The sequence below is a fragment of the Chrysemys picta genome, chromosome 1 (genome assembly GCF_011386835.1).
Source record: "Chrysemys picta bellii isolate R12L10 chromosome 1, ASM1138683v2, whole genome shotgun sequence".
NCBI classification, from domain to species: Eukaryota; Metazoa; Chordata; order Testudines; family Emydidae; genus Chrysemys; species Chrysemys picta.
The window spans coordinates 72,913,745-72,941,341 of record NC_088791.1 but is presented as its reverse complement, the minus strand read 5'-3'; the positions used below and the strand labels follow the sequence as shown (position 1 = coordinate 72,941,341).

General features: G+C 43.7%; 1 protein-coding gene across 23 annotated transcripts in view; it reads right to left on the bottom strand.

Moving 5' to 3' along the window:
* The window catches only part of SYT1 (synaptotagmin 1), a 510,915-nt gene that overhangs the window by 78,521 nt on the left and 404,797 nt on the right, over positions 1–27,597 (bottom strand). For all 23 annotated transcript variants that reach the window (XM_065559631.1, XM_065559651.1, XM_065559656.1 and 20 more), the window contains one exon: positions 7,315–7,432. In XM_065559631.1, coding sequence (XP_065415703.1) covers positions 7,315–7,432 — 118 coding nt within the window. The remainder of the gene's footprint in view (positions 1–7,314; positions 7,433–27,597) is intronic.

Here is a 27,597-nt window from a genome sequence, read left to right as displayed (position 1 = left end):
TGGTTCCCATATGGTTACAGAACTGCAGTAAAGTGGAACAATTTTCAGCTTGTGTGATTGGAGGATATCTGGATGCATATTATAAGACTGTCCTCCATAAATGAGGAAAAGTTGAGGTGCCTTTATTATTCTTTTGTTCCACTCTTTCTTTCTATGGGGAATTTCCCAATGCGATATCACGGTCTTCCTTTTAAACAAACAAACAAAAAAGGCAATGGCTGCTGAAAATAGCAATTCCAGTCCTACTAACCACTGGGAAGCATTTCTTGCTCAGTTTTATCCTACTTTTTCTACAGCAAGTTACAGTGGATCAGTATATTTGATTTGGGAGAAATGAAGTAACTGAGCTTGAGCACTCCTGAATTTTGAGGTGATCAAATCTGGAAGGCAGGTGCTGGGGGGGTGGGTGGGGGGCTGTGGCTCCGCAGGGGAGCACGGCAGCATGTATGCAGCAGCGTGTCTGGCACTGCGCGAAGCCAGACACACTGGTCTGAGTGTCACGGTAAGGGGGCTGGGAGGTTGGATAAGGGGTAGGAGGTTCTGGGGGGGCAGTCAAGGGGCAGGGAGTGGGGGGGTTGGATGGGGCAGAGGTTCGGGGGGACACTCAGGGGACAGGCAGCAGTTGGATAGGCATGGGAGTCCCAGGGGTTTGTCAGGGGACAGGTAGCGGGTGGGGTCCTGGGGGGGGAAGTTGGGGGGGGGTCTCAGGAGGGGGCAATCAGGGGACAAGGACCAGTGGGGCTTAGATAGGGGGTGGGGTCCTGAGGGGCAGTTGGGGCAGGGGTCCCGGGAGGGGGTGATCAAGGAACAGGGGAGTTGGATGGGTTGGGATTTCTGTGGGGGGCAGTCGGAGGGAGTGGATGGTGGCAGGGTGGGGCTACCCTCCCTCCCCGTGGAGTGTCCTATTTTTTGAATGTTAAAATATGGTATCCCTACTCACAGTGCAGCTCTCCATTCAAAGCAGACTGCAGCATAGGGTGACCAGATCACCCAAGACAAATATCGGGACGCGGGGGGGGGGGGGGTGACGCGGGGGGGGCGTGGCAGGGGGCGGGGCCAAAAAAAAAAACCTTCCTCCGCAAGTGCTGGAGGGAGGCCCGGGAGACTCAGGGGAAGCGCGGGGCCGGGGTGAGTAACAGTCCGGCCTGGTCCCTTGCAGGCAGGACTCAGTTGGGTGGTAGGGCGAGGAGGGGGGCGGCCCGCGGGGCCAGGCGGCGGCTGTTCTCACCCCCGGCCAGCGGGACTCGGGAGCAGCCGCTGCTGCAGCTCCCACTGCCGCGGGGGCAGGAAGCGGCCATGGCGCTCCGCGGCTGCAGCTCTGGCGCCCCTGAGCCGGGGCCTGCTGCGGGGACCCAGTAGCGCGCACGCTGCGCCCAGCCCAGCCCCTGGCCAGTCGCGTCTGGGCTGCTGCCCAGCTGGTGCTATCCCGCGGCGGCCCCGGAGTGGCGGCCCCGTCCCGCAGGGGAACGAACGGGGCTGGGCTGCCGATGCCTCCGCCCCGGGGCCGCCGCGGGATAGCACCAGCTGGGCAGCAGCCCAGACGCGACCGGCCAGGGGCTGGGCCCAGCGTACGCGCTGCTGGGTCCCTGCAGCAGGCCCCGGCTCGGGGGGTTCGGAGGCGCCGCAGCCGCGGAGCGCCATGGCCGCTTCCTCCCCCGCGGCAGTGGGAGCTGCAGCAGCAGCTGCTCCCGAGTCCCGCTGCCTGGGGGTGAGAACAGCCGCCGCCTGGCACCGCGGGCCGCCCCCTCCTCTCCCAACCACCCAACTGAGTCCTGCCTGCTCGGGGCCAGGCCGGACTGTTACTCACCCCGGCCCCGCGCTTCCCCTGCGTCTGCCGGGCCTCCCTCCAGCGCTTGTGGAGGGAGGGGGAATGGTGAGTCCGGGGAAGAGGCAGGGATTCGGGGAGGGAGCCAATCGGGGGAGGAGAGGGCGGAGTCGGGGCGGGGGCGGGGTGCGAGCACTTCCGGGCTCTAGGCTCCGGGGCATTTCCTTGTTTGTCCAGTGTCCCGACCGCATGTCGGTCGGGACGCGGGACAAACAAGGAAATATCGGGACAGTCCCAATAAAATCGGGACGTCTGGTCACCCTACTGCAGCATGAGGTCTCAGCTTCCTCCCTCCCTCCCCCTCTTTCCTGTTGGTAGTGGCCAAGGGAATGCTGGGAAATGTAGTTCTTTCCCTGCTCCAGGGCTGGCTCTATAGGCAGGGAGCTAACCAAGGAACTACAGCTCCCAGGGCCCCCTGTTGGTTCTCAGCTCCCATGCTGGATCCCTGCTGCCCCTGCAAATGGGCTGCCCCAAGCACGTGCTTGCTTTGCTGGTGCCTAGAGCCGCCCCTGCAAGCTAGTGTGCTAAAAATGAAAATGTGGTTGTTATGACTTGGGCTGGAGTTGGGGCTCTGAAGCCTAGGGGGTCAAGCCCAAGCTCCAGCCCAAACCATGATGTCCTCACTGTTATTTTTAGCATTATAGCTCCCGACCCGCTAGTGTGAGTCTGTGTGCTACAGAGTAGACATACCCTGAGGGTACTAGTTCCTACCCCCTTAAAATGCTGCACAGGGATCTTCCTCCATGTGAAAAAGGCACTGCACATTTACCAACACCAGCAACAAAACCCAAAAGGTGAAGGAAACCTGCTGCCCTCTCTCTGATGCACCTGCAATCTGTGTGCTGCCCAGAAGCATGCCCATGTCAGAATTCCACAGGAGCTGGGGTGCTCCTCCTCCTTTGAACGTGCCATACAGGTAACAAACTCTTCTGTGGGGCGCAGAATTCAGATGTAACATAATGCCATATCCCTTCCTATTCCCCCTTTTGCATGCCCTTCTCACAACAGGAAAGGATAACAAAAAATAAAATGGTTTTTAACTTGAAAAACAGCAGACTTTTCTCTATTTTTCACAAACTTTTAAGATTTTTTTTCCATGTGACACCTACATAATTTCCATCTCCTGCTAATGGCCTCCTCCGAGTGACAGTAAGTGCTGTTGAATGTGTGGGCAATATTCAGCTTAAGATCATGTTTGATTGTTCACATATTCCCACCTCCACTGTGATGCAGTTTTACAAAATGAAAAGCAATTTTTGCTTCTGGGGGACAGAAATCACAAAACTATACTGGGAAAGGAGTTCATTTGTTGGGATCACATCCCGCCACCCCAACTTATACTGAATAACATCTTATTCCAAGAGTAGTTCTACTTGCAGAGTAAGATGCTATTTAGTGTGAGGTGGGGGCAGAATCTGGGTCTTGGTTTTGAAAGTTGCTTCTGCATGATTTATGTGGGAGAGAGATATTCCATGGTAAAAACAGCTCTCCCACTTTAAACCAACATTATGTCACCTTTAGGCTATGCCTACACTACAAAGATAAGTTGACCTATCTTAGGCTGACTTACAGCCATCGCAGTAATTACTGATACCCACACTACCCTCCCTCTTCCGTCGGAGGTGCACATCCTCGCCAGGAGCACTTCCACCGACTGAAGAAGGGCATTGTGGGGGACTCAGAGCGAGGGCTCTCAGCTCCATGTAGCTCCCCACTGGGAGCCCAGCTGCCCCCCAGGGCTTCTCACCTTCACGCTCCCAGCCAGGAGCAGGGGGAGGCTGCTCAGGGTTTCTCACCTCCAGCAGGGAGATCTACACCTGGAGTCCAGCTGGCTGCCAGGCTTCCCGTGGGGGGGGCAGGGAGCCAGAGGGCAGCAGGGTTCCCGGTAGGGAGTGGGGAGCCTGGAGCAGAGACTAGGCAGCAGACAAGAATGACAGCTAACAGCCGCTGTAAGGAACACAGCATCTACACAGTCATGGCGTCGCCCTTACTACACCGACATAAGTCCTACGCCTCTCGTTGAGGTGGTTTTATTAGGTCGGCATAACAGGGGATTGGCAGGAGGAGCATTTCCGGGTGTACACCTCTGCTGTTTTGTTGACAAAAGCTGACTTTTGTGACAGAACTGTGTAGTATAGACAAGGCCTTGGTTTTTATATTAGAGATATTGTATTTACTGCTATTTGTGACTGTCAGGCAAACAAAACTCTTGTGGAGGGGATCTCAATTCATGTGTTGCAAAATGATGATGGTCAACAGCATGGAGGACTGTAATACGCTGCCATCTGTGATCAATCATCTTGATTATTTTTTTATTTTAATTCTATTCTATTCTTTTTAATCATCTACCCTAGAATAGGTTTTGTATTATGTTCTGAAAGGCTCCAAATAAACAGGCTCTGGCAGAAATTCATATTTCTACAGCTGACTTTCAGACCCCACCATTTACAACTGCTGGGTCCTGTTGGGTTTGCTTGTTGCCGAGGAGGGGTGGTATCTTTAGGATGGGTTGGTCCTAGCAAAGGAATGCAGAATGTAATTCCCTTCTAGACATAGCAACAGAGGGTCCTGTGGCACCTTTTAAGACTAACAGAAGTATTGGGAGCATAAGGTTTCGTGGGTAAGAACCTCACTTCTTCAGATGCAAGATGTCTGTTGCTTTTTACAGATTCAGACTAACACGGCTCCCCCTTCTAGAAATAATCTCTTGCACTATTTGAGGCATTTCAGCACTTAGAGCAATACTAAACATGCTTATTTGCAAATCATTTTTAAGATAACATTTTCCATCTGAAATTCACAGAATGCTTTTAATTCATTAAGGTTTGTAAATCTCACAAAACAGTTTTGTGGAATTAGCATCCCTTTTCAACAGATGAGAGCGCCAAGGTACATAGAGGTTAGGGCCACATTGTGATCCCCTTATTCACATGAGTAGTCCCATTACTACTTACACAGTTGAATTACTGTTTTCCAATATCAGTAAGTTTGTAGCATAGCCTGGAGTAGAATACAGATGTCCTGACTCTCTGCCCTGTAACTGAGTCACAAGACTTACCCCATGATGTGAACCTGATCATAGGTTATAATACAAAGTATAAAAAATGCTATTGAAAGGATCACAGTATAAGGCTCAAAGAAGATGCACATTAGCATCTATTTGCAATTCATTCCATATGCAGCATTGATGAGGCTATTCCTGCAGTACCACGTCTCCATTGTCCACGTGTCAAAATGGATTGTGAAAAATTAGAAACGATTCAGAAAAGAGATACAAGAATGATTTGAGGTTCAGGAAAACTGTCTTACAGTGAAAGATTTTAGAAGCTCAATCTATTAAGTTTACCAAACAGAAGGTCAAGAGGTGACTTGATCACAGTATATAAGTACCTACCAACGAGAAGAGATTTTTGATAGTAGATGGCAGTTTAATCTAGCAGACAAATACATAAAAAAATCTAATGGCTGGAAGATGAAGTTAGACAAATTCAAATTCAGAATAGCAAAAGTTTCAATAAAAGAATTAATAGGGGAATTAACCATTGGAACAACACACCAGAAAATGAGGTGAATTCTCCACCACTTGAAGCTATAAATCAAACCTGGATATCTTTTTAAAGATTTGCTCAAGCTCAACCAGAAGTTATTGCATTACATCTAGGAATTGCTGGGGAAAATTCTATAAAATGTGTAATGCCGGAGGTCAAACTAGATGGTCATGTGATCCTTCCTGATCTTAAAATCTATGAATCTTCATTATGGATGTTCCCTTGTCTGCTATCTTAAAAATACAAGTTTGTCTGTCTTATCGTTATGGTCTGTGAATACATTACTGATAGCACATGATAGATAGTGATTTCCTAGGGAATCTCTAATTACTATGCTAAACCTTAAGGGTACTTGCTGCCTCTTGGCTTATTACAGAGCTAGATGTGATGAAAATGGGAGTGTTTCCATCTTCTGTTTTCCTGTAAGTAGAAGTTAGGGGCTATGACCCAGGCTGGCAGTCCCTCTATAAAGATAGGAGTAGTGGGTACCTCTGCCCCCAAAGGCACAGGAAGTATCAGAAGGGAAGGTCACCTTGTTTCCCTGAAGACAAAAAAATGGCACATAGTGGGGGAGGGTGGGGACCCAAAATTTGGTGGGGAAAAGAAGGGACCTAGGCAGCTAGTGAGGAACTCAGATTTCCTCACTTTGTGACCTTCCCTCCTTAAGTTTATCAAATGCAGTACGTCGTTTGAGCAAGTTCCTGAGTTCTGTATGAATATTTGACACAACTCTTTCTAGTCCTAACATAGATTTGTAGAAATAAGCAAAACATACCTATGAGATCATTTCATCCATCATCTCCTTGCCAACTGGAGATCATTCCCTATGGTATAGTCTCCAGTCCTCTCTCCACCGTAGTGACATCATTAAAGGTTTCTATTTCTAGACCATGACCTAGTTGTTATTAGAAACAACCCCATTCCCATTGTGTTTGTATAAACTGATGAGAAATTACAAATAGTCTCTTCTAAACATGAGGTGAATAACAAAAAAAACTTTTTGTAAGATCTCTCCTTGTACAAACTATCTTATTTAACAGCACACACTTTGATTTCTGCTAATGCGTAATTCATGCATTAGCTAGATTCTGTATTTTAGACACAGCCATGAATGGAGATCAGTGTGGAGCTCCACCACTCCCAAAGGATTTTGGGAATGGACTGTGATTCACAATCCTGCTCCAATCTTCCCATGTGCAGGCTTCACCATCCCTTAGAATGGCATATGATCCTACCCACAGTGTGCCAACCTTACTATGAGCTGTTGCCAAAAGGTAGATGGGGCCATGCTTTCCTAACCCCTTTCGGGCATTGTGCAACCAATGGGGCAGGGAGGAAGCAACCCCTGTTCTCCCACAAGTACAGGGACTGCAACTGTGACCACCCCCGCACATAGGAACAAGAGAGAGGGTGTCCCTCCTACCCTTGTGCATGAGCCAGTCACAATCAAGCCCTTGCAATGTAGACACAGTCACCTCCAGCACCTCAATCACTAGCCAGTATAGTGACCTATTGTAAGTACCTGTATTATACAGTGTCTGAAACATTGCAGAGAAATGCAGCTCATTCTCAAGGTTTGGTGGGAGATTAGAAAGACAATAGAAGTATAATCAGAGTTTTTCCTCTTGAATAATCCAGATTTATCTCCAGGCAACAGGAAAGGAAGAAATTACAGTGAGGTTGCAATGTCATCTGACTGTTTAATTGTTTAGATCTTGTCTAAGTCCTGAATGCAATGCATAATGCACTGGATTGTTTTTAAGTTATGTATGGGCTCTCATGTACACAGCTATCCAATGAGTACCAGTGACTGCAAAATTCACTTCAGAATATAAGCAAGACTTTTCACTTTCTCAAGGGAGAGGGCTATTGTGGAAAAGCAGTTCCTTTGCTTTACAGGTTAGCAGAGTATCTGCTACATGCAGACTTCCTTAAACTTACCTGATAAGCCACCCACGTCCATCTTCTTCAGATTCTTTGCCTCTAGAATGACGACAGTCAGCTTGCCAGCAGTAGGCACATAGCGAAGGGAAAAGCAGATATCACCCAACTTCTCTTGCTATGAAAACAAACAAGGAAATGTGCTATTTTTAATCAGTTTAAGTACGTTTTTTAAAAAAACATGGATTTCTGAAAGCCCACAAAGTAGGTTAATTGGATTGTATTTCAAACACTTGTTTTAAAATAAAATGTGTAATATTACAGTCTGAGAAATCAGCTTCAAGCTGTTCAGTTTAAAAAGTGGGAAACCTGAACCCTGCTTCAGCAACTCTGTTTTAAGCTCGTTGGGCTGTATCCTGTGAGGTGCTGAATGCCCATGAGTTCAGTTGGCTTCAGTGCAAGTTGCACAAAGTCAGCCCCCCACAAGATCAGGCCTTCAGAGGTTCCACTTGTGCTGTAACACAAAGCAGCAGAGTTACAATTTTTGTTCCTCATATTGTGTTTCAGCTTCAGTTGCTTGGTTAGCACTCATCCAAATAATCATTACATTATTGTCAGTGAAACAGTAAACTAGGGTCATTCCTACCATGCAAACAGAAGCCATTATAAGAAATTTAGACATGATCTATGAGGAAAAGGTAAGAATTTTAGCATGTTTAGTTTAGAGGACAGAAGGCTGACTGAGGTGCATGATATCAGTCTTCAAATATGTCAGAAGCTGTTATAAAGAGACAGTCATCAATATTCTCCAGGCCCACCAACACAGGCATCGGGTGGCTAGGATAGAGTGGGTCCAGACCCCCCCAGATCTATAAACTCAGCACACATCTGCCCCCTGCCACCACATGCCCAGCCCTGATGTGCACCACATGATGCAGTCGCTGGCTCCTCCTAGCGCCAAGAGCCAATGGAACGCAGTGGGGAACTGGGCCCTGGCCAGCACTCTGGGACAGGATGGAACTGCTGCTGCCCAGACTGAACACAGAGCTAGTTGAACTGTCTCTGCAAGCCCTGGGTCCAGCCCCACAGGACAGGAGGGAGCCACTGCTGTTGGGGGTGAGTATGGGGCTGGGTGGGCTTGTTCCCAAGTCCCCTGGGTGAGTGCAGGCCCACTCTCCAACCTCACCACCCGTTTTCCCCATGCCAGCCCAGCACAGAGCCTGGGCCCAGCCCTGGGGGACAGAAGCCACTGCTGCCAACATGACTTCTCCCTGATCGGTGTGTGACAGAAAATATCAGTCTCCCTGACCTGTACAGTCTTTGGCCTCTCTAAGCTAAGAATGTCAGTTATTGCCCTTGAAATGTCCCTTCATTTTTCGTGGTGAGCTGCAGTGCTTTGGAAAAATACTTGTAAATATTTGTATCGGGCATGGATATTTGTTCAGCAGGAAAGGAACTGAGACCACCAAATTGCTTCCCATAGACCTCTGTACCACAGTAATGGATGCTCTAAACATGCCACAGAAGGATTTGGTAGGCCACTGAATAGTCACCTGACTGGGCCCACTATGTCCTGGGTCACTCGCCCCTGCACTCTGATCCCCTATCTTTTAGGAGTGTTGGTGGTAGGGGTCCTCTCCCAGCGAGGCATGAACTGTGGCACTGGGACTCCTTGTCCTCCCTCCCAGGAATGGTAGCAGGGGCTTCACTCCCCTAGGGAGCAGAAAGGTCCCCTCTCTCCTGCAGAAAGGAGGATGTGGCAGTAGTAGGGGACTTCAGTACATACACTGCAGGCCGGTGAATGTGGGGTAGAGTCACTTTCCAACACCCCGGTCCTCTCTGGGTAGCTATTAAGTTTTCCTCAGCCCCTCACACCCAAACAATATTTTCACCCTCTGCCTATGCCCACCAAGGGTAGAACAAGAAGTAATTGTCTTAGTTTGCAGCCAGGGAGATTTAGTTTGGTTATTAGGAAAAACTTGCTAGCTATAAGGGTAGCTTAGCACTGGAACACGTCACCTAGGGATGCTGTAGAATCCCCGTCCACGGACGTTTTTAAGAACAGGTTAGACAAACATGTATCACGGATGGTATAGGTTTTCTTGGTCCTGCCTCAGTGCAGGGGACTGGACTAAATGACCTCTCAAGGTCCCTGCCCGCTCTACATTTCTATGATTGCAAAAGGGTCTTGTCTCCTTCATATTGTACCAGATTGGATAGGATGGCAGCTCTGGGAAGGGTCACAGTGCTAACCTCTACACATCTTGAGTGCCTGGAGGCACTTCATTTTGCTTTGAGCGTTACAACATATCAGTGGGGAGCCTGCGACCACAACCTGTTGTGTTTTGCTGTTAAATATATTAGTTACAGTGATGGCACTTCAGGGAAGGCTGAATTACTCTCAAAATTATGGAAACTTTGTGTTAAAAATAAGGACAAATACTTCTGAACTTTAAGATACAAGAGAGATATAAATGAACAAAAACACTCTTCAGAAATGATCATGAGGGTGATTAGATCTGCTATCTCCTCTCATTCACAATGGTGCCTCTGGGGAGTTATCTGTGTTGCTTTAGCAAACAGAAGAATCAGGTTACACTAAACATTTCAATTAGGCATTTCAGACATCACTGCTTCTCTTTCAAACAATGGCACTCCTTTTGGCACATAATCTAATCCCACAGTTAATTTTGGGAGCAAAGAAAAGAACTATCTTCAAAGAAATCTTTCCAGCCCACAAATGCATCTTTGCAGTACAGTACAAGTCTATTTATTTGACGATTTTTTTGTTTCGTCCGAATTAGCCAATTTTGAAAGTGCAGCTGGTTCCCAACTTGGAGAGGAAATGGCAGCTGCCAGTTTTGAAGAAACTAAGTGTACAAATCAGAGCCTCAGCTAAGAAAGAGGAGGAAAATCACTGATAATATTGTTTAAACAGATCCATAAGTGTGCCTGAAATATTACGGACATGCAGAAGAGAGTGTTCATGTCCTAAGGAGCCTACAACGTAAAGCTGCATGCACAGACTCTTACTCTGGCACAAAGTCCCACCATAGTCAAGGACTGGGCCTAAATTAGACATAACATAGGAAGAGATGACAGCAGATGGAAAGGAAGATAATTAGGGAAAGATAAGGGAGGCATAAAAAAGTAACGATATTATTTTTGTCTATTACATGTATTTCACGTCAGATCTATTTTTAATGATACACAGTTGTATTTTAATTGCATTATTTGGGCAGGTTTAATATTTGCTTTCCTAAGTAGTGTGTACTTCAGTACAGGGAGAGGGAATGAATTCACAGTGGCATTGTCATTATCTAATTTGGACAAATTTACTATTTTACCCTCTGTAACATCCAGAAAAGCCTCCCCTATGCTGTAATCATATTTTCCCACACTGGATGGGATTTTGTTAATTTTTGTTCAGTGACAAAGTTGCTGTCTAGCTCAGCAAGTTTGAGTACCACTTTTTAATAACCACACACTGCTCAAAGTCTTCACACAGAACTCCCCAAAGGAAACAATGGAGAGTCCTGCATAAAAATCAGGTTTTGGCCCTTAGATAAATATTATATACAAATAACTGTATTAAAGGAACATTTTTGAGGTCGCGAAGTCAAGCACTCAAAAGTTAGGAAATTATTTCAGAGCAACTTTATTTCTGGCAACAGCAATTAAGCATCTTACCTGCTTAGCTGCTTTTGAAAAGCCCGCTAGGTACCTATTTATCTTTAGACACTCAGGGTAAAAGTTCTGAAAGAGCTTAAATGGTTTCGGAGCATAAGTCCCATTTTTCAAAAGTGACTTTGGCAGTATAATTTCTATGGACTTTCATTGGGATTTAGGCTCCTAAATAACTTAAATGCTTTTGAAAATATCATCCATAGTGATTAATATATATTTTATATATTTACTCTGTAGTTCTTGTTAAACTTCTCTATCAATACTTTGAATAGGACAGTACCTCCTCTACACCATCATTTCAAAGTCAACACTCAATATGAACCAGATCCTGCTGTGCGATTTGAACCCATAGCCTGTCAGCACGGAGACATATATGCATCCATGCAGCACATACTGAAATGTTACACCCCAATCCTACATTAAGAACTAGATGGCTTGACTTCAGCAGGGCTCCATTAGTGTGCAGGGGCCTGCGCACATGGTTTTCAATGCAGAATGGCATTCCTCGGGGCTCTGACCTGACTCTGATAGTCTTTAATCTATACACCACAGATATACCAATGACGGAGTCAAGGAGATTCATGTATGCGGATGATGTTGCCCTGGCTGTTCAGCATACAAGCCTCCATACCATCAGCTGCACCCTAACCCGAGATATTAGCACAATGGCTGATTATTTCCAATGCTGGAAACTTAGGCCTAACCTGAAAAAAAAAAAACATGATAACTGCTTTCCATCTGAACAATAAAATGGCTAATACCAAACTTGATGTGCAGTTCTGCGGTAAGAGCATCAACCACAAGGTCCAAAATATCTTGGTCTTATACTGGACTGGAGTTTCATCTTGCGACAACACTTCGAGAACACCTGACCGGGATAAGGTCAGGTCTCATGTCGCGCTTATCAGAAAATTGGCTGGAACATCATGGGATTCAGTCCATGGACCTTACGAACTGCAACAATTGGCTTGGTATATTCTGCAGCAGAATATTATGCACCAGTGTGGTCTCACAGCAGTCACACTAAACTCCTTGACACTCAACTCAATAATGCTATGTACATAGCGACAGGGACGCTCAAATCGACTCCAGTCAACTGTGTCCCGGTCCTACAGCACATCCAGCCCCTCCACAGATTAGAAGAGCTGCTCAGACATCTCGCTTTCTTAACCATGTCAATGCAAACGTGAGGCTCCCGCTGCACGATGAGCTGCAGAACCTGCCAAAGACAAGATTAAAATCCCGCAACCCTTTATGGAACCGCATCAAGACCCTTACAGCCAATTTCGATGCTGAGGCTCAATGGAGAGTCACATAGAGTGTTTTGACTGCTCAAAACAAACAGCTCATTGTTGACCCTAACAAGGAACCACTGGGTTTTGATTTATATTGGTGTGGCGAGGCGACGACTCACTGGCACAGTGCCTCCTGCTGGCCATCTTGGGAATAAAATCTTTCCGGCCCGGAGCACCCTCTGCAGGCCGGTGGCTTGCCTGCCGCTGGCCGCTGTGTCCCTCCCAGATCCCGGTGTCTCTCTATCATCAGGGTTCTGCCCCCAGCAGCAACCCACAATCTGGGTCTCCCCACCCAGGGGAACCAACTCTCTATCCCCACCTTGCCTCACTGGCTACTGCCAGTCTCCATCTAGCCCCTGCTCATTGGGGCAGACTGCAGTTTGTATACCACTCATCATCAGCAAGGGGGGTTAGGACCTACTGCCTTTGCCTGTCTCTGGGCTGCCTCCCTGCAGCCCCAGTACCTTTTAGGCCTTCTTAGCAGCCTGGGGTTTTAATAAGCTGGAGCTCCCCAGCTCCGTCTGCCCTTCCCCAAGCACTGCTCCACCTCAGCACTGTACCCTTCTCACTGTACCCTTCTCAGCTACTGGGCAGCCAGGTCCTTCTCTCTCAGGAAGCTAGAGAGAGAGAGTGTGTGTGTTAGCTTCTGGCCCACTGCCCTCTTATAAGGGCCAGCTGGGCCCTGATTAAGCTGGCCACAGCTGTGTCTGCTTTCCCCATCAGCCTACCTTTTCCTAGCTGCAGCCCTCTCCAGGGCTGCTTTAACCCCTTCAGTGACCACCCCGCTACAGTCGGAAAGACTGGTACAGATTGAATCGCATCAGGACAACTCATGGGAGATGTGGACAAACCTTCTTTAAATGGAAAATGAGGCAAACACCTGTATGCAACTGTGGTCACATAGGGTTGCCAACTTTCTAATTGCACAAAACTTAACACCCTTGCCCCGCCCCCTTCCCCGCTGCCCCAACTCCACCCCACCCCTTCCCTGAGGCCCCATCCCCTCACTCCAGCCTCCCTCTGTTGCTCGCTTTTCCCCACCCTCACTCACTTTCACTGGGCTAGGACAGGGGGTTGGGATGCAAGAGGGGGTGAGGGCTCCAGATGGGGATGCAGGCTCTGGGGTGGGGCCAGAAATGAGGGGTTCAGGGTATGGGAGGGAGCTCTGGGCTGGGGCAGGGGGTTGGGGTGTAGGACGGGGTGTGGACTCCAGGAGGGCGTTCTGGGCTGGGGAAGGAGGTTGAGGTGCGGGAGGGGGTTCCGACCTGGGGGAGGGGGTTGGGGTGCGGTGTCTGGGAGGGAATTAGGGTGCAGGAGGGGGTTCTGATCTGGGGCAAGGGGTTCGGGGGTAACGCATGGAACTTCCCTGATTGCACCTGTGCCTAGGGGCCACAGGGACATGCTCATCATTTCCAGGAGCTACGTGGAGCCAGGCAGGCAGGCAGGCAGGAAGCCTGCCTTAGTCCCGTTGCGCCACCGACTGGACTTTTAACAGGCCTGTAAACTGTGCTGACCGGAGCCGCCAGGCCTTTTCAACCAGGCGTTCTGGTCGAAAACTGGATGCTTGGCAACCCTAGTAACTAGGGTGACCAGACAGCAAATGTGAAAAATTGGGACTGGAGTGGGGGGGTAATAGGAGCCTATATAAGAAAAAGACCTTAAAATCGGGACATCTGGTCACCCTACTAGTCACCAGGCACAAAAAAATGGAGCACATCGTATCTGAGTGTTCCCTTCGTTCTATTGTTGGGGAGCCTGAAGGACGTTCACCAGCTCAGTGCTGCAGCAATGTGCTGGTTATCAAATTTAGATATACATTTGTAGTTGTTGCTACCTACCCCAACCATACGAAGAAAGAAAGAAAGGAAGAAAGAAGAATGCAGAATCAGGGCTTTAAGTAGTAAGAATATCTCTGCATTGTGCAGCCCAGTATTCCTTTAAATCAATTTTTAATTTTCAATTATTCTAAAATTAAGTACAGAACTCAAGAGAGAGCTCCCCTTATGACAAGGAATACCATTTTACCCTAAGTTAGGGGATTTTAATTCTTGATATTCATACAATTCAATAATGCTTTTAGTTTTTAAAAGTTACAGGCTCTCATATGCCAACACATTAAATTAGGCTTTCCCGGATTTTTTCATGGGGTGAACCACATCCTAAAAGACAGACTGTCATGTCTCATATGGATTACCTCTCTTCCCATTCGCAATCATGTAAGATCTCTGTGGCAACTACTACAATTGTTTACATGCAGGAAAGCATGTCACTTTAGGAAAGCATTTATTTTTAGCCTCTTCGCATGCAATTTAGCACCTAGGAAACAAGGAGGAGCAGCCAATACCATGTGAACAGCTAGTTCACAGATCACCAACAAGCTTTACCTGGACTACAGTTTGGGAAACTGCATTAAAACATGGGCCCATCACAATGAAAAACCTGAGAAAACAGCTTAAGCACTTCTTTAAAAGCTTGTAAAGTACCATGTAGTACACAATTTTTTGTTCAAATCTGTGCTAGTGCGTCCCGTAAATGCTTCCTACACATCAAAGAAATTGCCTCTGGGGTAAATTATTGTGTCCAGTTTTTATTCCTAATATGTACAATATTGCATCCAATTTTATATTTCTAATGTGCACTGTAATTTATCTGTTAACTTTTTGAAATATTCAGCAGCCAAAATACTCTGAGTGGCAGTATTGCAGTGAAGCAATAAAAAGCCATCAGTAGAGGTGTGGTTTTTGTGAGATAATTGCCAACCCCTACAGGGCTACAGGATACAGATTAGTGCCTCTGATGGGGTGATTATCTCATGCAGGGGCTTTATTGTCATTTTGAATTTCTTTCAGCTTTGTGTATAAATAATTTATTTTAATAAATTACTTTGATCACTGGATGGAAACTTCCAGTTATAGTGTTAGAAACATCCAACTGTGAGGTTCACAGACATTAACCTATTCTCTTAGAACGTCCAACTGCCAATCAGAAGGCTCCTTCCATCTAAGCAGCTTGATAATTTCATTACTTTTAAAGAGGCTGCAACTGAGCAGAACAGAAATGAATTCATGACAGCACAGGCACCATTTTTGCTGCTTTACAAAAGGCCAGTTTAAGACCTATTGAGATAGACGCTGTCTTGTAGAGAAGCCTCTGAGTGCCTCATGCTTTTCTGATGATTCTTCTCTTGATTCTGCAGTTTTGTCTTGGTAAAATAGTTTCCTAATGAGGTATTGAAAAAAAAAATGCTGTATACACAGATTACTCTCATTCATGGTGCTTAATCTCTAGGAATAGTGCCCCTCTCTAGCATATAATATTCTTCATACTTTTTATAAGAAGGATACAAAAAAGTTGATGTTTCTGACATACTTTAAAAAACAAATAAAACCCCCAAACAATATTGGGCCTTATCTTGTCCGCTGTGCAGCACTGAGAGGAGTAGAAAATGATCAGAAAAAGGAGCATTTAAAGGGGCTGCAATGTGGCTTTCGAAAGTTGCAACTGCAATTTGTTGGGTTTGGCCATAGGTTTACATGTTAGATTGGAAGGAGGGGGAGAAAAGGACTCCTTCATGTATCATTATCCCCAGCAACATTTCCAGACAGAATTTATGCTGCTCTCAGTAGCATTCTTGCCAATCAACACCTTCTAAAATTCTCTGGGAAAGTGGGGATGGCACAGGTTGGATTAGGTGCTAGAAACACATATCTCAAGTGAGGATGGACACCCATGGAGGGGCAGTCTCTCAACTGCATCAAGTTCTGCCAGGTTGGGTCGCATGCTTCACATTGCTGGAAGGCCATCCTCATTCGCTCTGCCCTCACATGCTTGCAAATCTCTCTTCTTGAGCGTTTGGTAGCTAGGAAACTCCACCTGCTGAACCACACAGACCTTCCTTAGTATCTTTTCCTCTCTCATGGGTTTTTTTGCAAAAGGGGATGATGGGCCCATGATGCCAAAGATGTCTCTGTTTCTCTGCACACCGAAATCTGAAAGAGGTGCCCTGTCTAGAGGGGCACTGGGAAGAGTTCAGAATAGGATGTCAGTAGTAGCACTGAATCTTTTTGGATTTGTCAATTTGTGGAACAATTTGAGCATTACTCAAGCAACTCTGTGTGTATATTAATTTTCTTTTCAAAATAAACTCAATCACATCAATAGCAACTGTGCTGGCAAAACTGCCCCGAAAGACAGAAAATCACCTGAAGGTAATTATTATTCACATGACAAACCAGGAAATCTTCAAAAGTGGCTTAACAACAACGTAACTATATATTTGCATAGGGGCATATTCTGCCACCCTCATTCACACTGAGTAATATCTTGCCCATGGGCTCATGAACTGCTCTTGGGGTAAGGTGCTATTCAGTGAGACTGGTAGCATAATTTCCCCCAACCTTTTCAAAAAGCTGATTATGGAAATACATATTTACAGACTTTTGAAGTGTAGATTATAGACCCTCTAAATATACATTTAGGGACTTTAATGACACAAACACCTGTCAGGGATGGTTTAGATTATACATAGTCCTGCCATGAGTCCAGGGGACTGGACTAGATGAATTCTATGAAATTATTAACCTGACAAGCAGAACTATTCCTTTGCAGTGCTAAGATTATTTTGCTTCCATGTTATCAAGAAAACAGCTGCCTCAATGTACCTATACAGGTGCTAAAAATCCCTAAGAAGTTATTTTTAAAAAAGAAATAATCTTCAGAACTGCACAAAACACACTTCCTGATTAAAATATTTTAAATTATCATTAAATATAAATAATGTACAGATAGCTGTCCTATCATGCACCTTCTTACTTAGGAGAGCAGGCTTTATTCACAGGAGTCCAGGTGATTAACCTCCAAGGTGATCTCAAGTACCAATGGACAAAATATCTCCCTGCTTGATTTTACTATTACTGGGGCTTAGATACAATACATTGGTCATATTCTCCCTTCAAACCTCCCATGCCTTGGTAGAACCTCAAAACTGAATTAAAATTAAAATTAAAAAAATTAATTAAAATTAAAGCATTTGGTCACAAACTCAGAGAAAATTAAGAGGCACAGTCAAGTGATAAATGTTATGTTTTAAGAAGAGATGTGGAAAGTCCATGAGGGCACAGAGATGCAGCAAGCCTGTTCCAAACGACAGGGAAGAAGGTTTTTGCATCAAACAGTGACAAAATTCTGAGAAGGGATGGAAAGAAATCAGAGAGGCAAGGTCCAGGAGGTAGGTTTTCAAAACTAGGAGGGCAGTTTTGAACCGGAACCTGAAATGGTTGTGTGAATCAGGAGAATTTATTGAAAGTACTGGAAGATCTATCCTAGCTCTGGCTCCTCAGTGAAAACATGGTAGTTAGGGTTAAACATGGAAGTAAAGGACCAAACTGGAAGCTGCTGTACATAGTGGTATAAATTATGAATCTGTGTAATGGAAAGAGCAAAATCATCAATCTGGTGAAAATTACATGCTAAGCAAGTAGGAGGAGATCTGGGTGTAGAAATAGGACTGGTAAGAAAGGAGGAAGAGCTGCTTGATCTTGTACATTCCAGTTGGTTGCTTTTCCTACTACATCCTACTCTTCTTACTCCTTTGGCACGTAACTTTCGCACACCTACTGATCTGTTACTTACATTCCCCATAGGTTAGAAATAGCAGAGGTCCCACCAGTCGTAGCATCTTTTCTCAGAGAGAAAAGACAGAGTAGTGGTAGCAGACCTATATAAATTGGGCTGTTTGTTTATTTTTAAATCCGACTGCACTAATTTATATCACTGGTTACTAGTGCATGGCTTCATGGCCTCTCTCTCGTCACAGTAACAAAGCAGTGAAAAGTATGTAGAAAAATAAATGGATTCATATTTTGTTAAATGGCCTAATCATTTAATGCTTTCCAGTGTATTGGCAAATCAGAGCTGAGGGCAAGTTAGGCAACAACTTGGACCAATCATTTTGATCACAATATTTATTATTCATCCTCTGTTAGCCTCCTCCTTTTGGTACTCTTCATTACTTTTAACTGTTTATAGAAAGCACTTTTACTGATGCTTTTTTTAAAAAGCAGAAGAAATAGGAATAAACACGGTCATTATGAGTTGAAAATACCACTTCATGGTCATCAGTTTAAAAGCTATTACAATCAGCTGCCTCTTGTGGAATGAGAATAAGCTGTGGCTCAAGGCACTTGAAATCAGAGATTAGCAGGAATGTGCACTTCCATTTCAAAACAGGGAGCCACGCTACCAAACATCTTGAATTCCTAATTAAAAAGGGGAAAATGTAATTTCTGAATAAATGAGAAGGGGGAAAATGAACTAAAACAAATACCCCAAAAGCATGATGGAATGGCGTTTTGTAACTCTTTGCCTACCCCACAAATGCTTGCAGCTGGCTGTTATGCTCTAATGATTGCATCTCATTCTGTTTTGCCACTTGGTTTCTCCTCAGCTCCTGCCTGATCATATTTCTAAATGTCACTCACGTTTATGCAAGCCAATGCACAAAACAAAATTAATTTAACTCAGAATGGCACATTAATATTATTACTTTTGACAGCATGGAAAACTTATTAACTATAGCATGTCACAAGGCTCTTCTCTGAGTGAATAGTCTAAGTACAACACCGAGAGGAAATGTAATACATTTGAAGGAATTTTTTTTTTGATTACCAGATATTGTAAGAAGTCAAATAGGAACGCTTTTCCATAATTATGGTAAAATTATGTGTCTATTGTAGCCACGCTAAAGATAATCTTTGTCCTATTGTGAGAGGACAAGGGAGGCCATAGTACAGTGCCCTTGCTTGATTTAAAGACATCTCTCATAATAAGTATGTGCACATTACTGCTTAGTTAATGCAGTTCCTACTATCGAACGATTACCTTGGATTCTGAAAGTGACTGTATCAGAGATTTTAGATTGACATTATATCGCATATCAGAAAATGTACAAGGCCAGTAGACATCAGAGGACTGTAATTAAAATGTTTGGATTCTAAAAGCTTAAGAACACATGTGAGCAAAGCTTAATTTTGTACACACAAACTACCTCCTAGTACATTATTACTTTTTGTATTACAGTAGCACCTAGAGGTCGCAGTCAGGAATCGGTGCTCCACTGTACTAGGTGCTGTACAAACATGTAGCATAAATAGATTTCCTGACGCAATGACCTTGCTTTTGTCCTTAATCAAGATTGTAAACAGATAGATTAAACAAACCAGTGGGTGGGGATCAAGAGAAGAGTGGATAGGGTCATAGTAATATAATTATTTATAATTGCTGATAAATTCTGCAAAATGTTTCAACAGCTCCGGCTACATCTATTCCTCCTGTTGTGAAGATTCCAGAGAGCCAGAAGATGACAAAGAAAATTCAAGAGGATGAAAAGCAAGAAAGCAGTATCAGAGACCAAGAAACCTAAAATGGTGTCAATAGGAAAGAAAGAGTATGAAAAAGAGAACACAGCAAACCATGGAACTTTCAGGATCTTGAAGCTAAGATGGTGGTGCACAGCTTGAAAAGGACCAGCGCTGCTGGGATTGAGAAAACCGGGAAGGGGGCTTGGCACTGCAAATGAAGAAACCATTATGGATTTAGTCACAGCTCTCAGAGACATTAGAACACTTTTTAAACTTTATAAATACTGCAGAAGTTATACACATACTTCATTTAAGGCCTTATTCATACTGTGTGAAGTCCATTAAAAATATTTGAGCAACTCTCTCTCCCACACTACTCTCCAAACATATCGAGATCATATAGATTTTCTCTCTCTACAAGTTCCATCTGAGCTGTCTGTGGGAGAGGAGGTCTCCAGTCAGGATCCAATCTATGGAACTCCCTCTGTGGCTGTTTTTGAGGCGTGGTGCAATGCAGATTGCTATTAAGATGGGTAACACCTTGATCATTTTGCCCATTCTTTTTCATAACTTCTTCTTTTGTTGGTCAGTTGATTTTAAGGAATGGCTGTTTTTTTAGGAATTAGCTCTAGCTTTCTTTAAATTTATCTAAAGTATGGACCCTGTCCCATAAACTCTTTCTGGAGACGGACACTTTAGTAAATTGATGCATAAAATTAATTCCACATAATTAACAATTGCATTATTACATGCTTCTTTTCCAAAAGTATTTTCCTATATATACTTCCTCTGTTTTGTTGCAGCTGTGTCCAGTCTAGGAAGGGGGACAGTTCTTCTGTTTGTGAATAATACCTAGCTATAGTCATTCCTTTTTGATGATATATTATCAGGGGGAAACTTCCTGACAAAAATGCATTAGGGCAGTGGAATAGGATTGCAAGGAACGACATGGAACCCCCTTCACATGGAACATATACAATGAGACTGGACAGAATACTAGCAAATGTACAATAGAGAACAATTCTGCCGTGGCAAGAAATTTGACTGGATAATCCAATAGGTTATTTCTATCTCTGCCTTCTATGATTTGTTAGGATATTCAAGCCTGTCTGTAAAGACCTATACTTTAAGAATTTAGGTTTATCATTTAGCTAGTTATAGAGATATAAAAGAAAGAATCTGTGTAAGGGCCTTCTCTCACTGTGACAGTCTGAAGCCCTGTTCTTAGGCCAGTGCCTTTGGCTAAGAGGCAGCCATAAGCTGGGAAGCGTGCGGTCACATCCTCACATTCCAAACTAGCCATATTGAAATAAGGCGATCTGGGGCTGTTAGGAAGGTGATCTGAGCTATCACCTCCAGAGAAAGGGAACAGTAAAAGGAAATGTAATTTGATAGTTTTCTGTCTGGTAAGAACTCACTTATCAATAGACACAGCTGGGAAACCCTTATGTCTGTATAGATGTAGTTGTGAAATCCTCACTTCTGTATTGTTTTGTCATTATAGTTCCCACTTTGCTATTGTATATTTGCATGGTCTCTGTCTGGTTCTGTGATTGTTTCGGTCTGCTGTATAATTAATTTTGCTGGGTGTAAACTAATTAAGGTGGTGGGATATAATTGGTTAGCTAATCATGTTACAATATGTTAGGATTGGTTAGGTAAATTTCAGTTGAATGATTGGTTAAGGTATAGCTAGGAATATTACTATATAAATTAGGGGCAAACAGGAAGTAAGTTGGGATTCGAAAATAAGGAAAAAGGAACTTGGATTTAAGCTTGCTGGAAGTTCACCCCAATAAACATCGAATTGTTTGTACCTTCGGACTTTGGGTATTGTTGTTCTCTGTTCATGCGAGAAGGACCAGGGAGGTGGGAGAGTGAAGGAATAAGCTCTCTAACATGATTCATTTGCTATTTGAAAATTCAAACTTTAGCCAGGATCTGGTGACATGAAGGCACATTTATTGCATACTTGTGTGTTCCTGTAGCAATCAGTATCAAATATTAACTAAGAACAGGAGTACTTGTGGCACCTTAGAGACTAACAAATTTATTAGTTATTTATTTAAATTTATTAGTCTCTAAGGTGCCACAAGTACTCCTGTTCTTTTTACGGATACAGACTAACACGGCTGCTACTCTGAAACCAAATATTAACTGACACTGTTCAGTAAATAATAGATTTAAAAAAAAATTCTGGGTAGCTATGTCAAATGTCAATGAGCTGAAACATCTCCCATTGTAGAAATGAGGCAAAAACATTAGATTAGTTGCATATTTGGATAACACATGCAAATACTGAGGTTTCTTTAGTAGGGTTTTGATGCACATTGTAATATACAGGTTAATATTTTAAAAAGTAATATGAAAAGTAAGAAAATGAAGGAAATTACATCTAAAATTACAAAAAAGAAAACCATGGTTACTAAAGGAAATTTCCTCATGAGGGGAAATGTACAGAATTTATTTTGGTGGTATAGCACTTTTAACAATTGTGTCTACCTTCTGTACAAAAGTGCAAACGAAAGTTAGAGTAATCAAAATTGATTCAAATGTCCTGCCTTTCACAGAAAACATCATCAGAAGAAATGAATGTTCAGCCTGACTGATTAATATAAAAGCCTAAATGAACCAAAAACATGTGCAATATAATGTGAAACTAAATAATCTCTGGCTTGGGTACTAATAGACAGTCGGGAGAAGTAAGTTCAGGATATTAGGGTACTCAGATGATAACGCATTCAGTTTTCTGAACTGGCAGCAAGGCCAGGCATCAACAACAGAGATTCCTCAATGGATTTTAAAAGTTGTTATGGAAGATAAGGAGAGGCAGAACATAAATAACTGAGTATCAGACAATGTAGAACTTTAGAAGACTACTACAAGCAGGGCCGGCTCCAGGCACCAGCCGAGCAAGCTGGTGCTTGGGGCGGCAGCTTGTAGGAGGCGGCGTTCTGCCCAATCCTAGGGCGGCACGGCCACTTTTTAAAATTTATTTATTTATTTATTTATTTTTGGTGGTGTTCCGCTCCGGCCACCCTGTACGGGACGGCGGCACAGAGGACGGGAGCGCCCTGCAGCAAGCCTGGCAGGGCAGCCCGCGTCTTTCCCTCTCAGCCGACCGGAGCAGTGCAGAGCCCTCCCGGCAGGCGGCGGGGCTCCCCCCCGCCCCCTCCCCCTTCCCCCGCCAGCCGGGGCACATCTGCAGTGCAGGGAGTCCTGCTGCACCCTGGCTCTGGCTGCGCCGCAGTTTTTTTTTTTTGCTTTGCCATTCTGGCCGCCCTGTTTTTATTTTATTTTTTTTTTTTGCTTGGGGCGGCCAAAAAGCCAGAGCCGGCCCTGACTACAAGCACTTTAAATTGTACCCACAACTGATTTGGGAGCTAGTGGAACACACATAGTCAGCCATCCAACCCACTTAGAAGGTGGGCTGCCATGTTTTGCACCAACTTTATAGGGATTCCAACCTATAGAAACTAAACTGCACATTACACTAACTCTGCTTGGAAGTGCCATAGGTATAGATTTCTGTGACAAGGTCTGTGTTGAAGAAGAAAGAATGCAGTATTATGGTCAGCCACAAATGAAAAAAAGGCACTCAAGCTCACAGCTGCTCTCTGGCATTATTTCTATGTTTGTAAGTGCAGATACGATCCTTAAAATGAATCTTCAGGCCCACCAGCGTCATCAAGTTAAATCACAGTCAGTTCTCTCCCATCCAGATCCAAATCATCACTCAGAACTGAGAAGCACAGAGACAGTACAATGTGGATTCAAAAGGAGATCAGAGCTGCATGTCACTTGCATACAGATGACTGCAGCCCACAATGCCTTGCACTCTGTCCCAGCAGCCAGCAGGGGTAATGAGATGGAACCCTGTGGCAATATGCATTCTAAAGCCTCTTTGAGGCAGATTTCACTCTACACCTTGGCATCTCTGCAGGAAGAAGAAAAGGACCACTTCATCCATCCTTCTATCCAATCAGAGCACCACAAATGAGTCAACAAAACGTCATGGTCAATGGTGTCATGGTCAATGGTACTAAAGGCTGCTAACAGAACTAAATCAATCATCATGGAGGCTTTATTGGTTTCTTCCACTGTGGCTAGATCAGAAAAGACAGATATGTTTCTGTGCCATACCCAGGCCTGCATTTTTAACATATGCACAATGAAAATGCTCTTAGCAGAGAACGATTCACAAAAGTTGAATATCTTGACCAAAGAGCCATCATGAAAGAGCAATAGCACCTTAAAGTACACAGGCTAAAAAGTGCAACTAAGCTATCATATCCAAATCACATATGCAGAAGGATGGAACAATTCAAAATTAGCCAACCAGGATGAGAAGTTAGGAGATCAGTCTAACTTTTACTATGATCTCCAATCGGGGGGTGGGGGGTGGGGAAGAATGGGGGTGTCAGTGATTTCAGTGAGAGAGAGAATGTCGAGACGGGTGTTGGTTTGATCTTCACAGAATAGTCTAGTTCTGAGAATGATTCCAGTGTGAGAAACCCAGATGATACAGATGGTACTATACAATTCAAATTGCTCTTTACCACCTTTATAAATGTATGTTCTAGACTAATCTACAGAACAGCATGTATAGCCCTCTTTTGTTTTCTTAAATATTTTCTCTGTGCAACCTATATGTGCTACCTGTGAATATCTGAGAATGATAAGTAATCTTATGAATTTATTATTCACCTTGATCTGTGTGACTGAAGTTAAAGATTCACTATAATCATTCCTACAAAAAGAGATTGCATGTATGTAAGACACACTGCAAAGTCTTAAAACCTAGAAATGGCAGTCTCTTACTAGCATAGCAGGAAGGAATGCATAAAATCCTGAAACAGAAATTAAATGGAAGGGGTTTTTCTACACATTATTAGTTATATTATGTATAACTGATTAGTGCCAGTCAGGACTAGGGCCTCACTGTGCTAGGTGCTGTATAAACACATAATAAAAGGCTCCCCTCAAAGAATTTATATTCTAATTTAAGACATGATGCAGCCAATGGTCTTTCTAGGGGTACGATAACAACAAGTAAGTGTAATAAAGAGATGAAGGAAAGGGGAAAGGAAATATGAGAGTTATAGCAATAAGGACATATGATTACAGAGACCAGTTATGTGCATAATTAGATAGATCCAAAACAGTTTTTAAGATATAAAATAGGTATTAGTAATCCCTGCAGGCCTTCCACCTATCACAGAAAGTAAATAGGAAGGGGCCAACAGACACATGACAATATCATACACTAACTTCTTGTAATCTAATCTTTTAAAATGTTACAGTAATCTACAGTAAAAGTCCAACACACTACGGTTTACAATACTGTGGTGTGTTTTAGACTATAGCTGCAATTAAAAAAAAAAAAAAGGCAATTCATGCTACCAGTACCTATCATAGCTACAGTATGAAGTGCTTCAGCTGTCAGTTAAGCAAGTTGTTAAACTAAACTGAAACACAAAAGGCTCAGAAAAGAGGCTAAATGGTTACTATGGTAATCGATGACATGGTCTAAATTGGTGTTTAAGAACTGCCAGAAAAAAGAAAATGAAGAAAATGACTAATTTCTCTTTTTCATGGACTACTACTCCCAAACCTTTGTCTTTAACCTTTTCAAAAATGCATTTTTCTGATGCTTCTGGAAAGCTCTAGTTCTCCACAGAGTAGGTACAGCATGGGTAGCAGGAGCACTGCAACACCAATGTGCCTCAACAATTTTTTTTTTTTTTGAGTGGACCAATTTCACCAGTGTGAAAGCTGGTATTTCCTGCACTGTAATAGACCTGAGATCTCCATGCTGAGAGACTACCAAACAAGGTTGCCAATTCTTGACACCTATGATGGGGTATTATACTATTTAGACACAAATATCTGACTCATGAAGTCAGTTCATCTAACAGCAATCAGATAATGATTTTTGGTCACTTGCTGACTTGGGGCCAGAATCTAGCCACACCCTGCATGGGTTTGCAAAGAGTGTGGGGAAATGCATGGAGCTCCCATTTCTTCTTGGACTTCTTTAAAGGGGAATGACCAGAATCCTTTTGAGGAATGCAGTTTCTGCTTCTGGACAGTACATCCCAGACGTTGGCTGTCTAAATAAGGCTGGGAAAGAGGGATGCAGGCAAACTCATAGACACAAAACAAGGGACACATATCCACTGCCCCTCTGCATCAGCCACCAGATGTAGCAGAGCACAGAGTGTGCTGCAATCTCCCCCAGGGTGCCAGAGCTACTGTTACAATACGTGCACACCAGGAGACCCCAGAAGAAATTATAGCTGACTAGACCAGAATTCCCCCTGCAGCTCCACAGCAAGACAAAGCCCTCTCCAATGCATCTCCAGCATAGAGGGAAGAATCTTTCCCTTGAACTGGATTTCAACCAGTGTAAATGATTGGCATACCAATCATCTGAACTAAAGACCTAGAGGTAATTGGTTGGCAGACCACTGCCCGCCCCATAGCAATCCAGGCTCTCCGTAAACCTGTTAGAAAGAATTAGCTGAGATCATTTTGACCTCTCCCACCATGTTTCTAAGAAGCTTATAGAAAAACCTGTATAACACTACTTTCCAAATGCCATAGCATGTTAATCATTCAAGTTTAGTGAACTTGAATTTATCTATTTCCTCTATTCTCTGTCCTGTACTTCAACATGGGGGGAAAAAAACTATTTTTTTATTGTTAAAAAAAAAAAAAAAAGCAAAGCTTCTCTCTGCTATTCCTACCTTTCTCTACCTTTCTTGTTGTAACTCCATTTTGCTCCACTGACCTTCTGCACACTTGTCAGGAATGTACTCCATCTGGTATTATTCGTTGTCAGGAATGTACTCTGCCTGGTATTATTCTTTTTTGTATATTGATTGGTAAAAGATGTTTTAACACTAGCTGCAAATATATAGATGCCAGGAAGTACTTTTTCAGCAGATTAGCTCAAGACATATTTCTACATGTGGAAGTCAAATGGGTAATTAACTTGTTTCTGACAAATAAGCAACACAAGGTTTTCTGACCTCAGAACACACTCTGTTCAGCCTGCTGCCCAGAAACAGAAAGGCCCCAAAAGAGGCAGATTTTAAATCCACCACGGAATATTTGGTTTCTTTTTTACTGTTTTGGTGGTACACTTTATGGCAATATCTCCATGTAGTCTGAGGTGAATCAAGACACACAAATAGGCTTTTTTCCCCTTTTGATTTCAATGAGCCAATTAAATCCCTCATTTATGACATAAAAATGCCCATGACCACCATATGCACATTTCTTTCCAGAGAGGGAGTACAAAAAGAGGATGCTACTTCAAAGAAGGTGTGTAATAGGATTACCAACATCGTAAATATGAGGGGCCCTGAAGGAAATATATAGTTCTGCAAATCCTGAAACAATAGTTCCAACCAGACAGCGTTCACCCCCCACTCCATTCATCTCAGTGGGGTGTGATCTCTGAAGTTATAACATTTTATGGTGCATATTTCCTGGTAAACAGCAACTAATTAACTGCTGGTGATTTTAACGTCCAGCTAAGATGCTTTTCCCACAAACCTAAACTGCCTCGCAGGTTCCAAAAGCCCCAACCGTCCCCTATCTCTCCTGCTGAGAAGTGCTATAACACAGCATGGTGCAATGATAATACACAATTCTGCACCACCATGACAATTTTAAAAATGTAAAATAATTTTAATATATAATTAAACACCACAGCGGAAAACACAGAAGTTCATTTTCATATTCAGTTAAATAAAAACTTCAATTTTAAAAAATGTGTCTGGCACTGTGGGCAGCATCTCCATAGGGATAATGATACTTTCCTTTGTAAATCACTATCTACAGAGCTATGTAAGAGCCAAATATTATTATTAGAGATGGAAAAGGCCTATTAGATCATTTGTCCATCTTTTATATAACAGAAAATGACTGGTGAAGTGAACTCCTCTTTGTATAAATGACCTGAACTCTCACTTCCAGAGTTTCTGCACTGGGGG